This window comes from Danio rerio, chromosome 1 (assembly GCF_052040795.2).
Source record: "Danio rerio strain M-AB ecotype USA chromosome 1, GRCz13ab, whole genome shotgun sequence".
NCBI lineage: Eukaryota > Metazoa > Chordata > Actinopteri > Cypriniformes > Danionidae > Danio > Danio rerio.
Window position 1 is genome coordinate 33,785,877 of NC_141021.1, and position 15,561 is coordinate 33,801,437.

Below are 15,561 nucleotides of genomic sequence, written 5' to 3' on the forward strand. Positions count from 1 at the left end.
CTAATCGTTCAGAGTAGTTTTTTAAACTGACCAAATATTTCTCTGAAGAAACATTGACTTCAGTGATGTTTACAAATTAGACATTGCTACCTCTTGCATGATTAACTCTTGTGATTGAGGTGATATCAAAACTTTTAGTGATTGATTATTAACATTTTGGGCTCATCTAGGCAAGCTTCGGGAGTTATTAGTTCTACTGGTGTAGGTATGGGCCGGTAAAGGTTTCTGACGGTATGATAACCCTGGATAAAAGACTTAACCTGGATAAAAGACCCTGGATAAAAGATTAAGACTTTTTGAGACCCTTTTAAGACCACAAAGACTAAAATTTTAGACTTACACAAGGTTCAGATTTTTTAGAATGGCCCTGTAATATTATGAGGAATCATAAAATTGTTTTTTTTTCCTGATTAGGGAATTTAATTTTGGGAATTTGCTATAAAAATGTCCAACTAGATCTCTTTGCAATATAAAAACTAAAAAAATAAAAAAAAGGTTGTATCGATATGTGTCGTTGGTCATTAGTTGAATAAAGGCCCAAATTTGGTAGCTTTACTTGGACAAAGCAAAATTAAGAACCGTTTAAAACAATTGAGGATCTACAATACAACATGACTGTGAATTTAAGACTTTTTAGCATAAAGATGTTTCTTTAGACACTTGCCCTAACTAATAAACCTTACAGGACTTGGTGCTCAACAAATGTAGAGCATCAATCACATCTTTTAAACTTTGTGCTCAGTACTGCTACTATCTAGACACAGAATACCCCTGATCACTGATTTGAACACAAAAGTGAAGATCAGTCCAAATAAAATATTTGAAAAGGGATCATAATACCCCTCGTTTTGATTTGAACTTTTTTTTTCTCCCAGTAACTCCCCCACCCTTCTCCAGTATTACTTGTCATGCTTACAGTTGGTATTGATGAGACAGTGCAGTAGAATGCTTGTGTGTAAAAAATTTACTGACCTCTTAGGTAGATCCACACATACAGGTAGAATTCTTGGAATACGTAACAAAAGTGAACTTTGCATGAAAATTTGCATTCCTACTTGAAGTTTGAAAGCTACAGACAGTTCCCATTTCTTCCCACAAAACGAGTGACAAATATTAATGAAGATAAAAATTAAAGTTACGGTGACAATAAACAAGGTGGCAAAAACAAAAAAGTCTACTGTCAGTAGAGTACAATCACATGATGTACCACATGAGGTCACTTTCAAAGTTAAACAAACTTTAATTTGACACACAAAAAAGCTGCTATATTTTACTGCCACTGGCTTGCATGGTTTCCCAGAGATGGGTTGCGGCTGGAAGGGCATCCACTGCGTAAAAACTTGCTGGATAAGTTGGCGGTTCATTCCGCTGTGGCGACCCCATATTAATAAAGGGACTAAGCCGACAAGAAAATGAATGAATGACTTGCATGGTTTGAGACTTCAGTGCTCTTCAGTGTTTTTACTCCACAGTACTTTGTCGGTAGCTAGTTAAAGCTGATACAGGCAGTCAAATAGCAGGTCAATCAATGCTGTGCATTCCTAATTCCGACACCAGACTTGGACTACTACTTGAAGTACAGTAGCATAATCAGAAGTAAAAACAAAAACTGCCTACAAATTCATGAGTTGCGGCAAAGTAACAATATTTCCTGTTTACTTTTATTTGAAGATTTCATTTTGTTTACACGAAGCATTCTTTCCTTCTGCTTTCTTTTTCCACTACAATCCCATTTTTCTCTTCCTTCATTTATACTTTCTCTGCTTTCTTTTGTCTAGCGTCTCTAGTTGTCATGGAGTAAGCGTGCACCTCTGAACAATGTTCTTTTCTTCCCAATCATGCTCAAGCACAGTGTCTCTTTCTATCTCCCTCCCCTCCCTCTTTAGTCCTTTAAGCTCTGGCTTTTAGCAAGAACACAGGACTATTTCTTCCTGAGACTGAGAGAGACTGTCAGTGAGCTCTGAGTTACAATAAGGAAGAAACAACAGATGTCACAGCAGTCAGGTTGAGCGTCAAACCGGAATTCCACAGTTGGAACAACATAAAAGCAGCATGATTGCGAAATATTTTCAGAACTCTAGAAATGCTGTTCCATTGGCAGTATTAAAAGTTAGTTAACATGGCGGCAGCATTTACTCAATTGTTCCAAAAATATACATAATTCTCTTTTGGGTGATAAAAATATTTATTGGCAACTAACTTTAAATACACTACAAGATATTTGGCCATGAAAAGCTGGAATCAAACCATGAGTTTATGAGCTAATAATATACAAAGTTCACAGTCTCATCACAGTCCAAAACATAAGCAACACAAACATCTGTTGAAAGGAAATCCTCATTCACCACCTATATTGTCGAAGACAAACAACTGACTTCCTGCTGATCTTAAAAATGGAAACCAGGATGAGTAAACACAACTGCTCCACAAATAAAGAAACAGGCTCATCCTGAGGGTAAAGGAAACAAAAATGAAGGAGCACAATATGTACACAAAAGGGAGATCCTTATTTAGAGAGAATGCATAGAGCCAGAGAAACATTTAGCAAGTACCCACTTCCATAAATACAGAGAAAACGACTGACACTGACCTACTTCACATCAAGGAGAAAGGGATGTCATGGACAGTGACATAATCATGATTGTAGTAAACGGAAGAGATACTGAAGTTCACAACATTTACTTCTCACACACCTTTGTTTGGAACTACATGAGAGGGAGTACATGCTGATAAGGTAGGTTCCTGCTGGTATTTTGCTGCTCATGTGCTTCTCATGTGCTGGTCATGGACCAGTAAAAAAAAAATCAAACATACAATACAACTCATAAACAGCTTAGGCCAGGGGTCACCAATCTCAGTCCTGGAGGATCGGTGTCTCTAAAGGGGTTTAGCTCCAACTTGTTTCAACACACCTGCCTGGATGTTTCAAGTACACTTAGTAAGACCTTGATTAGCTTGTTCAGGTGTGTTTGATTAGGGTTTGAGCTAAAACCTGTAGGACACCGGCCCTCCAAGAACAAGTTTGTTGACCCCTGGCTTAAGCCATCATCATTTCACTCATCGGTCATCTTTGAAACGCCTCTTGGGCAGTATGCTCGGGCATTCTGTCTGAATGGGGTAATATCAAATTCTTCAAAAAGTTGCCAAGCTTCTGATTACATATTTGGAATCACCAATAAATTTAAACAATAACTGTCTCATAAGTTTGGTTTCTAAATGTTCAAATCAAACAAAGTTGGCATTTTTTCAAATTGCCCGAACTAATGCGCATGCTCACTCTAAAGGAACAAGATTATAACAAGATATATCTAACTATCACGATAATTTCTTTCATGATAGTGTATCGATAGTCCAACCTGAAGTATCGATTCAAGTTGTGCCAAACAACCTGCTCCAGTAGATGTTGCTAACTCGCAATCAACAAAACGCTAAGTAGTATGGCATCAGAAGTAAGCATGAGTGAGCATGGTGGAAAATACAAGGGCGCCTCCAGTTTTTAGAGCTGACGTGTGGCTGCACTTTGGTTTTAACACTATACCAGAGTACCGAATTAGACAAAAAAATACCATTTGCAAGCTTTGCAAATCTATCTTAAAATATTCAGGAAACACTACGAACCACGCAGATGAATAAGCGGCACTGTGACCTAATCCCAAACCTCTTGATTTGAGGCAAACTACACTGGATAACATCATTAACAAGCTTCCGTCTACCTCAGCTAACATTGTAGAATAACTGAAAACTGCATAGGTGGAATGGGACATAAACTGGAAGGATCTGTTGTTGTAACACAGGGGTGTCAAACTCAATTCCTGGAGGGCCAAAACCCTGCACAGTTTAGATCCAACCCTGCTCCAACACATTTACCTGTAGGTTTCAAACAAGCCTGAAGAACTCAATTAGTTTGATCAGGTGTGTTTAATTAGGGTTGGAACTAAACTGTGCAGAGCTGTGGCCCTTTTGGGACTGAGTTTGACATCTGTGTTGTAACAGATATCGAGTCAAACATGACCGTAGCAGCACAGCTGGCCAGCATGCTGCATGTAAAATGCTTGACGCATGCCATCAATTTACCTATGTCTGATAAGTTTTCACAGCAAAATGTTCACGATGCTGTCAGTCGCACTGTCAGTTTCTAATAGTTTACAGCATATTAGAGCACTGTGTTCCAGTTTTATGTTTACTTGATGTGTTTAATTTTTTTTTTACTTAATTTAGTTTTATAAATTGTTTATTTCGTTTATATGTGACTTTAGCGGCATGTACATTTTCGTAAAGTGTTTAATAACAATATGCATTTAATACATTTCAGTGAGCATTTATTGTATCACAATATATCATGATATATTGTATGGTGACCCATGTATCATGATATGCATCATATCGTGAGGCCCTTGCCAATACACAGCCCTAAGTTAGATCTCACTGCTCTTTAAAGCAATTCAAAACTTGGTCTTGATAGTGAATCTCCTCCAGAAATGACAGGGACTCTTTGTTTACAAGTTTGTGGGTATTCTTGTAGTTTCTGTTGTGTAATGTACGTATGACAGGATGCAAATGTTTTTACGTGCACTTGGTTTATTTAAAAGCACAAAATTTAAGCTTTATGAGAATATATTTCTTATGTTTGTGACGCAAGTATTTGATGAGATTTCCGTGTGTTTGTTGACCACAAAATCTGTCGTAATGGAGAAACATCAGTAATAGTGATCAATGATTGGCTCCTGTACTAGTAGGCGGGGCTTCATTTGCCATATTGATCAGTATACTTTTCCCCATTCAAAACTATACTAGTGACATGTCTTGAGTATTCTATAGGCTTTGATGTGGACAAGTTGGGATACACATTTATACTGTACCTGGTGTTTCAGGTACAGTTGTCTTGTTTGTCCACCTTCCTGATATCTTTAAGGGGACGGTCTATGGACTGGTTTATTTTTAGGCTTTTTATGAACTTTCCATGTAGCAACTACAGTGCAAAAACCAACACTCAACTTTATCAATTGAAAAGTGTAGTTAACTTAAAATTTACAGAAAATGTATTCTATTCATTTGAAAAGAGTTTTTAACTGAATGTTAAAGGTAGCGAGCTAACTAAATACCTCTCTTCTTCAACTTAAATGGAGTAAATTCACAGTACTCATATAGATTAATTTTTTTACTTAAATGGTTTAATGCAATCGGTTTCCTCAAATGGTTTGAGTTGCCTTATTGGGTTTACTGTACTCAGTTGGTTTGAGTTCTATTCATTTATTGGGTTTTACTGTGCTCAAATTGTTTACTCGAATGGATTAAGTTCACAGTACTCATTAGGATTAGTTTTTGAACTTAAATGGTTTGTTGCAATCGGTTTCCTTAAATGGTTTGAGTTCCCTTAAATTATTGGGTTTTACAGTATACTGCAAAAAGTTACATTAGAATGCAAAAGTACCAGAAATAATTAAAAAATACGGACAACAGAAGCTCAAGCTTTACTTTTTGCTCTAATAGCCATCAAAACAATGCTGAAAATGTGGGTTAGTGTCAGAAGCAGAACTGATTTTTTTCTCATTCAAAACAAATTGACTTTTTTTTAGACAGCCAAGTTTAAATTCTGTCCAAATAGCACACTTCGACAACATGTCTTGTAATGACTAACTGGGTCAGTAGGCTGATGGTTTCATTTAGGGCTAGGTTCGACCACATAAGCGTCTACAATATAAAGCAATCAAGTCAAATTTGTTTTTGAATACTTCTGGAATTGTACAAGATCGAAATGTTTCAGTCACCCTTTATTCAGCATTGTTCACTTGTGATTGGATCAATAAAAATACATCTCGATACCAGGTGGAAACAGGTTCTGAAAAGTTACTTGGCATGTGTTCTGACCCAGACTACAAATCCATGGCGTCTTCAGCCTGCCAGACTCTAAAGAAATACATGACCTGGTTTTCAAACTTAAGAGATCCTTTCCTTTTCTCCAGAGGAAACAAAACACAGTAGAGAGATCTAGTTATTGAGTGGTTTTGGTCAGTTAAATCAGATCTTTATCTTGTTCTCAAAAAAAGTCCAATTAAAACAAATGTATTCTCAATTCTTCAAATGTATTAGCTTCTACAGCATCAAACAGGTAGTTACAGATGATAAAATGATTTACACATCATATTCAATCCTTTCCTTCTCTAAACAAAATCCACTTTTAAGGGGTCCCAAAGTCAGACACACAAATGACAGCATGATGCACTTTCTTTTTGATGCAACCAGTGCCAGATCTGAGACAAAAGGAGATCAAAGAGTTGTGTTTCTTGCTTTGATCAGGTTTGACTAAAATATCAAAATCTGAACTGACTATCAGAGCTTTCATGTAGCAGGAACAGATCGTTCACAGTATATCTTAAACCGTTAACATAATAATAGACACACAAACAATAATGAATTAAACACTGAAATTATAAAATTATGAAAAATTACGTGCGAGCTTGAAAACATTTCTGCTAATGGTTGGTAAACCTTTTAACTTAAACGTTTTTCTTGCTCCATTTCTCTTTGTTAAGCATTAACCTAATTTGATTTTTCAGAAAAGAAGACTTCATGTTTTACATAATTGGAATTTTCAATTTAATATCTCTTGTTTGACCCTGATTTTGCCTTCTGAGGCTGAACGAAATAATACTGACAGTGCTAACAGATGAAATTCACAGTACGATCAGTTTCTAATGACTGCAAGGAAGCATGTTGTTGTGACCCATTTAGTCTAAAATGTACATCCAGATGTACATTCACAATAATTTAGATTGTGAGATCGATATCAGCTACATAGGTATGTATGGTAAAGGCCCTAAAGATATGGAACTAAACCCCAACACATTTTTTTTTTGTTTGTTTGTTTAAGAAAAAGTCTGTCAGTACATGAAAGACATAGGATATTACATGCCTCAGCTGACGCAAGCTCAGACAAGACCCAGAGTTTTGTTTTCCAGGGTAAAGGTATTTAAACTGATCTATGACCCCTGGCAAAGTCATCATTTAAAGAACAATTAAGGTAAACAGTAAAGTATACCAGACCAAGTATACCAGACTAGATTTACATAACATGTACTGTGATAAAAATAGTGTTTCCTTATTTTAAGGCAAAACAGATACGGGAAATCAATGCCAAATACCTTAAAACAAGCAGGATCTTGTCAATATAAAAAATTAAACAGCTTCAATAGTACAATCAAAAGCAAACTATAGAATAAAAAAAAAACTAGATCTAAGGCTCTTATCAAATTGGGCATCTGGTAAACTTACAAAAAGATGTGGGTCACTGTCTGCAGGCTAATTCCTTAAGGCTTGAATGAAAACTTTCTGAAGCATTTCAGAGTATACAAAACAAAATACTGAAACAGGATGGAAAAAATCTTAACAGGTTCATGATTGTTAAGTTTACACCAAGTAAATGATAAGATTGAGTCAGGCATACCTTGATTGGTGCTGTAGAAAACTTGATTTTTCTCTTTGGATTGAGGTTTTCCTCATCAGAAAGTCCTGAAAGTTCTTCAAATTCCTCAGATTCCTCCTTCACTTGACATTCCAAATCGGTCCGGTTGTCCTTGTCATCCACAAAGGCAGCATTCTCAATTCCACAAATTAAAGATCGGTTTCCCATCAAACCCTGATCATCTTGCTGCTGCCTCTCTTTTCCTGCTAAGTCCTCATCTTCCATCTCTCGTTCATCCTCGTCCTCCTCCAAAGCTTCAACAGCTTCTTCTACCCTGCCATCCTCTTCCTCATCCTCTTCTTCTCTCCGTTCATTCTGCTGTTCCTTATTTTCAACATCAGTAGCTTTCTGCTCACCCTCTCCCATTACACTCTCTAGAACAACCTCCTCCTCAGTTCGGTCTGTCTTTCGGTCTACTTCCTTGTTGTCTTTTTTTCCCTCCTCCTCATCGTCATCTTCTTGTTCCATTATGTTCTCCTCAAGAAAATTTCCCTCCCCTCTATGGTCCTCCTTTTTTCCAGTGTGTACAGATTCCTCGCACAACTTCCCAAGGAATGTTAATCGGTGTTCCTCGCTATTGGTCAAAATTCTCCCAGAATTGTAATTTAGTGATTGTTCCTCCATTTCAGGCTCCTCAAAAACATCATCCTCAGCAAGTTCCTCCTCGTTGCCCTCACTCTCAGATGATTCGGTCTTCACTACCACCAGCTCAGCTCTGACTGTGGACAAACCAGGAACCTTCTCAGAACTTGTCCCTTCACCTTGCTGCTCCTGAAAAGCAGGATCCTCAGCTTCAGATGCATGACTAGTGCTTGTCATTGATGAGAAGATGTGGACCTTTTCACTTGTAAACAAAAGAGTGGGTTCTGATGATACTGTATCCTCTGGGGATTCATTAACATGTTCTTCAGGTGTGGAACTAGTATTATGTAAGGTTTTCTGCATACAGACTCCATTCAAAGGGGGATTGTGTAAATCTGAACCATGTAACTTGGGGAAACATGTTTCAGAAGGTGAATCAGCCCATAGTAAGTAGGATGTAGGGGAACTACAGCTGTCTGGTGATGAAGGTGGATCTGAATGGTCACTAGTAGCAGAAGGTGACTGGGAATGACTGATGGGACTGTGGGATTCTGTGGAAGGAGCCGCTGACAGCGATTCGCTATCACTGTCTAACATAAAACTCTCCAGACGTCTGGAAATTGGCCCGGCATTCATAGAGGTGCTCAGCTTATGTGGTGGTGTCTCACTTTCGCCTTTCTCTTTTTCCTTATCATCCCTTTCTTCTGCTTGTCCCTCTATCTCATTCGTTTTGTCCTTTTTCTCTCCAGTCACTGACACTTTCATATCCGGTCTCTCCATTGGTTGAGGCCAGATGACTTTAATGGAGGCAGATCTTTCAGTTGGAGATTGTTCTTTAAGGCCACTCTCAAACAGCTTTCTGGTCATTGAGAACTTCTCAGCCAGAGCCGCCTTGTTAATGGAAACATCCTCTGTTTTCCGTGTCTCAAAAGTGGCTGAATCTAGACTAGAAACACTGCTCTGGCTAGACCTGTAAGGGGTGGAATCCAATGGAAATCTGGGTGATGTGGGTTTGCTGATGTTGGGAATGTCTTGATTTTGTTTTCCATCCATTTGCAAGAAAATATTTTTTATTTTGCTCACTTTGTTACCCGACGGTCTGCCTCGAGTCTCACCGTCTCCATTGGAGAAGGGAGAAGTTGCGCTGATCGATGCACTTCCATCAAATGTGCATTTAATGGAATGAAAGTCTGATTTATAGGCGTTTCTGTGAGGAGATGCACTTCTCAGTGCACGGTCACTTTTGTTTTCACTTTTAATCATGATCAAAGATTTAAAAATGATGAAAGATTTAAAAGGTAAATAAAATACATAAAACTGGGGCTAAAAAAGCAGCGTGTATCCAGGTGCATGGTATGCCCTCATTCACACTGGCTGAGGCTGTAGACACAGACAATGGTGAGTGAGTGACACAGTGCCAACCGATCTTACCTACAACAAAGAGAAACAAAGACATCTGTCAGTTTGTAATTCACTGCAACTGTTTAACCCTCTTCTTAATTTTTTTAATCAAAATTTTTAATATTTACACTACACTGCATAATAATGTTTTTCAGAACACATAATTCAGAATATCTCTTTGCAAATGCAACCAAGTTGCACAGTATTTATTTTTACTTTACCGTAAAAATGCCAGCAGCTATGAATGCAGGAAGTAGTATCATTTAATTTAAATCTCAAAGAGAATTTAAAAAAAAAAATTTTTCATTGTAATTTTTATTGATAACAGCACATGTGGCAAACAGAAGTCCTCTTCGGCAATTTTTAATTCAGCAATTGTTAACTTGACAGGACATTAGGTTTAAGACATAATACTACACTTGTTACTTGATTTGGTAGATAACTTAATTTAACATAACACACAACTAAAACCTAACATAAACCCACTAGATAACTGATAAAACAACAAGACAGTTAAGTCTTAAGTCTAAGAAAATCTAAACAAAACGGTTTAAAGGTTGAAAGAAAGAATTCTGAACATGTATACTTCCTCGTAAATACCAAGACGATGTTTAAACAGAGAACTAAAAACCCATTAGTTTAATAACATTTACAAACAAAATAAAAAATAAATAAAAAATAATAAAAAACTATAAATACTTGCCATTAAACTTTTTACACACATTTATTTCAGCGTGCTATAACATCACATAACACAAACTGTAGGTCATTGCTGTCGCATTTTGACATTGCTTTATTTTTTTTTTTTTTAAAGATGTAGCAGGTGTTTAAATAGTACACCGTAGCCTATGACCATTTACACACCTCCTTTCTGACAGTCGATCTGTCCCCAGTGACTGCTGTAAACAAATTCAGTCCAAATGAAGCCTGACTTGTTGGAGTATCTTTAAGAAAGTTTATCTTTCCATTTTCGAAAACAAAACGACCGGATAAACGAGTTTAAACATACCTGAACTTCATTCATTGCGACTTACGGACGAACTGAGAAACCATGCCAAACTCCTAAAAAAATCACAAACTTGTTAGATTATTCGTCGTCATTCCTCTCCGAAGTCTTTCTCTGAACGTAACCAGCTCAACAAACCTTATCCCCATAAGCGGCCACGCGCGCGCTCCCTCGGCGTCTTTCCGGAGTTCGAGAGTAAAACAAGCACGCGCACGAAGAGGCAGGGAGAGAGAGACATTCCTGGACAACCGTGGGAAAGTCAGTAATCTCACCCATAAAGTAACAACCAAATCCAGATAGAGGCTATGGGCAAATGTTGTCTTTTACAGACATTTAGGGGAAAAAAATGTTTCCTACATAGTATAGAAACAATTATTCGAATTTAAAGATACTGTTTCTAAATAATTCTCAATGTCCATCCTAAGATACAATGTTTGTATGTAGGCTATATATTTTGAAGATAAAATCTAAACGCTATGCTTATGGTTTATCCTTTTCAAATTATAGAAAAAATATTATATATAAAAACAATAATAAACAAATAAATAAAATAAATATGCATTAAATCAAATTAGTTCATTTCTAGTGCACCATTGATTTTAGGCCACATTTAACTGCCATGTCTGATTTTGATCTCTCTGACAATTACAAGTAGGTCACCATCTTATTGGTTCTGACATAATTCGAGAGGAACAGAGGATAAGGGAAAAGAAAAGGTGCTAACGGCAAGGATTGAAACATTTTCAGTGCAGATAAATGCCATTACCACAAAACCAATCTCACCAGAATCAAAGAGAAAAGTGACTAAGACAAAAACAAGGTCCACTACTGACATTGTAAACTGGCAATAAAATAACACAAAGATTGATGAACCATTTTACACCAGACATTTAGTCTCATTTGAATTTGAGAGGACTGTGTCCCATTGTAAATTGCAGTGTGAAGTGTGACCATATGAAGCCTCTAACAGATGGCAGTTTGTAGCTACATATTGAAAGTAGATTATCTCTGCTGATCCACTGTTCAGAGTGACAATCAGCATAACTGAAGCATGTGGTTCCATTTAAAATTGCTTGACCAATACAATAAAAATATATCATCTGCAGGGTGCTGTGTTTATTGCTGAGCAATATAAATCAATAATAAATGCTTTTTAAAACTGTACATTTGACATTCCAAAAGCTTGCACTGTTATTCCTCAGTCCCTCATAAATAGCAGCAATTTACTGATCCTGAGAACTGGGCAGTTTTCTAATTAAATGTCATAAGGTTTATTCTTAGAGACCTCTGGTTTGTTTTTCCTGGGCTTTACAATCAATGAGAAAAAATGCCTCACACTAAACCCACAATACCTCAGTTATGCAATCATGCAGTAAAAAAAAGACAGAGAGTCTTGGTAGGCAAAAAGAGCAAAATGAACACTTACCATATCTTTGATATTCCTTTTCTTAATAACAAAAAAAGAAAGAATAATATTGCAGATTTGATGAATGAAACAGGTGTCTGTAGCCTGCGTCACCAAGCTGCTAGTCCTGATTCACTATGTCATGACCTCTGTTTGTGGAAAGTTATGATATGACGCATCATTGTCGAAGTCCTTTTTGCTCGGCCCGGGTTTGTTACATGGCCTGAATTTGGTGCTGTTTTCCCCAGGTGGCCCCAGGACCTAGATTTATAAAAATATCACCCAATCATAGAAGCAGCAAGGATGAGAGAATGAGAGAGAGATTCGAGAAAATTAGCTGGAACTGGAATGCAATGAACCTCATTTTTATAATGCACTGTAGAAATTGTGATCTGTTGCATACTGTGCATGCTTCTCCATGTTCACAATATATTTATATTTCAAACAAACCAGAGATGCTTAAAAGAAAGAAAAAAGAACAGAAAGAGAGAGAGAGAACACTTACAGGCTCATTTTGATTTAAAGAGATAGTTAAAGCATTTCAATTTACTTAGTATTTACTCACCTTTTTTATTCTGCTGAACACAAAAGAGGGCATCACGATGGCACAGTGGGTAGCATGATAGCTTCACAGCAAGAAGGTCGCTGATTCGAGCCTCAGTTGGGTCAGGCATTTCTGTGTGGAGTTTGCATATTCTCCTCGTGTTCGTGTGGGTTTTCTCTGGGTTTCCCCCACAAGGCCAAAGACATGCGCTATTAGTGAATTGGGTAAGCTAAATTGTCCATAGTGTATGTGTGTGAATGAGTGTGCATGAATGTTTCAGCTGGAAGGGCTTCCGCTGCATAAAACATCTACTGGATAAGTTGGCAGTTCATTCCGCTGTGGCATTTCTTGATTAATAAAGGGACTAAGCCGAAAAGAAAATCAATGAATTACAGAATGAACACAAAAAAGATATTCTGAAGAATGTTAGATACTGGTAACAACTGACCTTCATAGTACGAAAAACAACTATAAAAATCAATGGTTTCGATCATTTTTCGAAATAACTTCATTTGTGTTCACCAGAAAAACTGAAACAGTTTTTTGACAAGTGAAATGAGAGTAAATGCTAACAGAATGTTCAGTTTTGGATGAACTATCCTTAAATAAAGCAGAATCAGGGGGTAAAAATCTAATGTAAATGCTTCTGAGTTGCGGAACCCCCCCACAACCCCCACAATCTTTCTGATCCTTTTTTCAACAGTGATGAATTGTTGTATATTGTACATGCAAGCATATGTCAATGGCTGTAAGAGTTTCTCTGACCTCATTTGGGATATAAATAAACCTTGTTCTTGGACTGAAGTTTCAAGCGGAATTCTTTTATAAGCCACTCCAGTCTAACACTAGGCTTTATCTTTTTACAGAATACCAGCCCACACAATGAAATCTCAAAATATTTATTGAGACGAATATTTGCGGTAGATATGCTATGGGGGAGTTGGTAATGAATACACAGAGATAACATTTAAAATTAACTGTGGAACATTGCATTTTCAAACTCTCAGCTCCATGTATCAGATATATATGTAGGACTTTATATAGCATACAGTAAGCCGTTCTGGGAGATCTGAGGGGTGATGGCACTGCTAAGACACAGATGGTGATCTATTTACAACTCTTAGTTTAGAACTTAAAGTTACCCAAGTGTTTTGGCTTGCTACACTTTATTCATTATTAATCACGTGCAAAACACTGATAAAAATGAACACTCCTACCTAAAGCTAAATTTAGTCTTTTGTTTAAAGAAAACTTACTTGCAGAACAGTATTTTAGAAAACCAAGAGATAATATCTGAAAACGAGATTAAAAATAATTAAAGTTAAATAGTTTGCCCAAAAATATTATATATTGTAATATGTTTCTAAAAATTATTTTATACAATAGATGATTACTTTTAGATCAGTACCATGCTATAAAAACAATAAACAACCAAATAAATGCATACATACATACATACATACAAACATACATACGTGCATGCATACATACATACATACATACATACATACATACATACATACATACATACATACATACATATATACATACATACATACATACATACATACATACATACATACATACATACATACATACATACATACATACATACAAACATACATACAAACATACATACACACATACATACACTCACTGGCCACTTTATTAGGAACAACTTACTAGTACTGGGCTGGAATCCCTTTTGCTTTAAGAACTGCCTTAATCGATCATGGCATAGATTCAATAAGATACTGGAAAGATTCATCTGAGATTCTGGTCCTTAATGACATGATAGCATCACACAGTTGCTGCAGATTTGTCGGCTGCACATCCTTGATGCGAATCTCCCATTCCACCACATGCCAAAGGTGCTCTATTGGATTGAGATCTGGTAACTGTAGAGGCCATTTGAGTACAGTGAACTCGTTGTCATGTTCAAGAATCCAGTCTGAGATGATTCACGCTTTATGACTTGGTGCATTATTCTGCTGGAAGTAGCCATCTGAAGACTGTAGTCATAAAAGGATTGTCATGGTCAGCAACAATACTCAGGTAGCCTGTGGCGTTGACACAATGCTCAGTTGGTACTAATGGGCCCAAAGTGTGCCAAGAAAATATCCCCCACACCACCATCAGCAGCCTGAACCGTTGATGCAAATCAGGATGGATACATGCTTTCATGTTGTTGACATGAAGTTCTGACCCTGCCATCTGAATGTTGTAGAAATCGAGACTCATCAGACCAGGCAACATTTTTCATTTTATTTCATTCTCTTTAAACCACAGAGATGGTTTTCAAATCTCAGTAGATTAGCAGTTTCTGAAATACCCAGACAAGTCCGACTGGCACCTACAACCATGCCATTTTCAAAGTCAAGTAAATCACCTTTCTTTCTCATTCTCATGCTCGGTTTGAACTGCAGCAGATCGTCTTAACCATGTCTACAAAAATTTGCGTTAATAAGCAACTGGAGAGGTGTACCTAATAAAGTGGCCGGTGAGTGTACATACATAAAAACATACATACATACTTACATACATACATACACACATACATACATAAATACATACATACATACATACATACATACATACATACATACATACATACATACATTTATCTGAGCTCATTGCTTGTGACTCATCTATTTTTCAAGCTCAAGTGAGAAAAAAAAACATATTCACATTTTGACAGCTTACTGTAACAGTTTGCCAGTTTTTCATCTCTGGCCACTTGGAAGTTACTGGCAGGTACAGTGATCTTCCATTTGTGAATGATATTATTTACTGGCTCAAGTCACCTCATGTAATAACAACTGGGAAGATGATTAAACTGGTCATAAAAAAGATAACAGCACCTAACACTCATCAAACAACGAGTGTACATATTTACATAGTTACCATTGAGGCTTTGGTTCATGATCGTTTTTATTATATCAAATGCCATAATTCATCTATAGTCTAAGTATAGCTGAAGTCAAGGGCATTTGAAGGCCTTAGATGGGCTCAGACCCTCAAATGACTCAAAAAGAAAAGTGCTTAGCTTTCAGGCTTTCTAATTAAACCCATTAAAATAGCATTTACTTGTCATTACTGTGGCACATTGGATTGTACCGAATTGTGAGATTTTACTAGCGATAATAAGAATCACACTTAAG

At 36.9% G+C, this 15,561-nt stretch overlaps 1 protein-coding gene and 1 long non-coding RNA gene across 17 annotated transcripts in view; one reads left to right on the forward strand and one right to left on the reverse strand.

The window, feature by feature from the left end:
• The window catches only part of ppp1r9alb (protein phosphatase 1 regulatory subunit 9A-like B), a 35,426-nt gene extending 23,290 nt beyond the window's left edge, over positions 1-12,136 (reverse strand). For 3 of the 16 annotated variants that reach the window (XM_087237302.1, XM_087237299.1, XM_087237289.1), the window contains exons 1-4: positions 10,590-10,703; positions 10,455-10,507; positions 10,310-10,344; positions 7,445-9,475 (exon numbers count right to left, since the gene is read on the reverse strand). In XM_087237302.1, the coding sequence (XP_087093428.1) occupies positions 7,445-9,307 (1,863 nt within the window). In that variant the 5' untranslated portion in view covers positions 9,308-9,475; positions 10,310-10,344; positions 10,455-10,507; positions 10,590-10,703. Of the gene's footprint in view, positions 1-7,444; positions 9,476-10,309; positions 10,345-10,454; positions 10,704-11,877 lie in introns of those variants that run through there. The other 13 variants (XM_087237296.1, XM_087237293.1, XM_087237291.1 and 10 more) reach the window with 5 other exon arrangements.
• LOC147846882 (uncharacterized) lies at positions 487-7,209 on the forward strand. Its single transcript, XR_015476653.1, has 2 exons — positions 487-5,927; positions 6,001-7,209. It is a non-coding gene; the product is annotated as an uncharacterized LOC147846882 (long non-coding RNA).
• Positions 12,137-15,561: the final 3,425 nt, after the last annotated feature.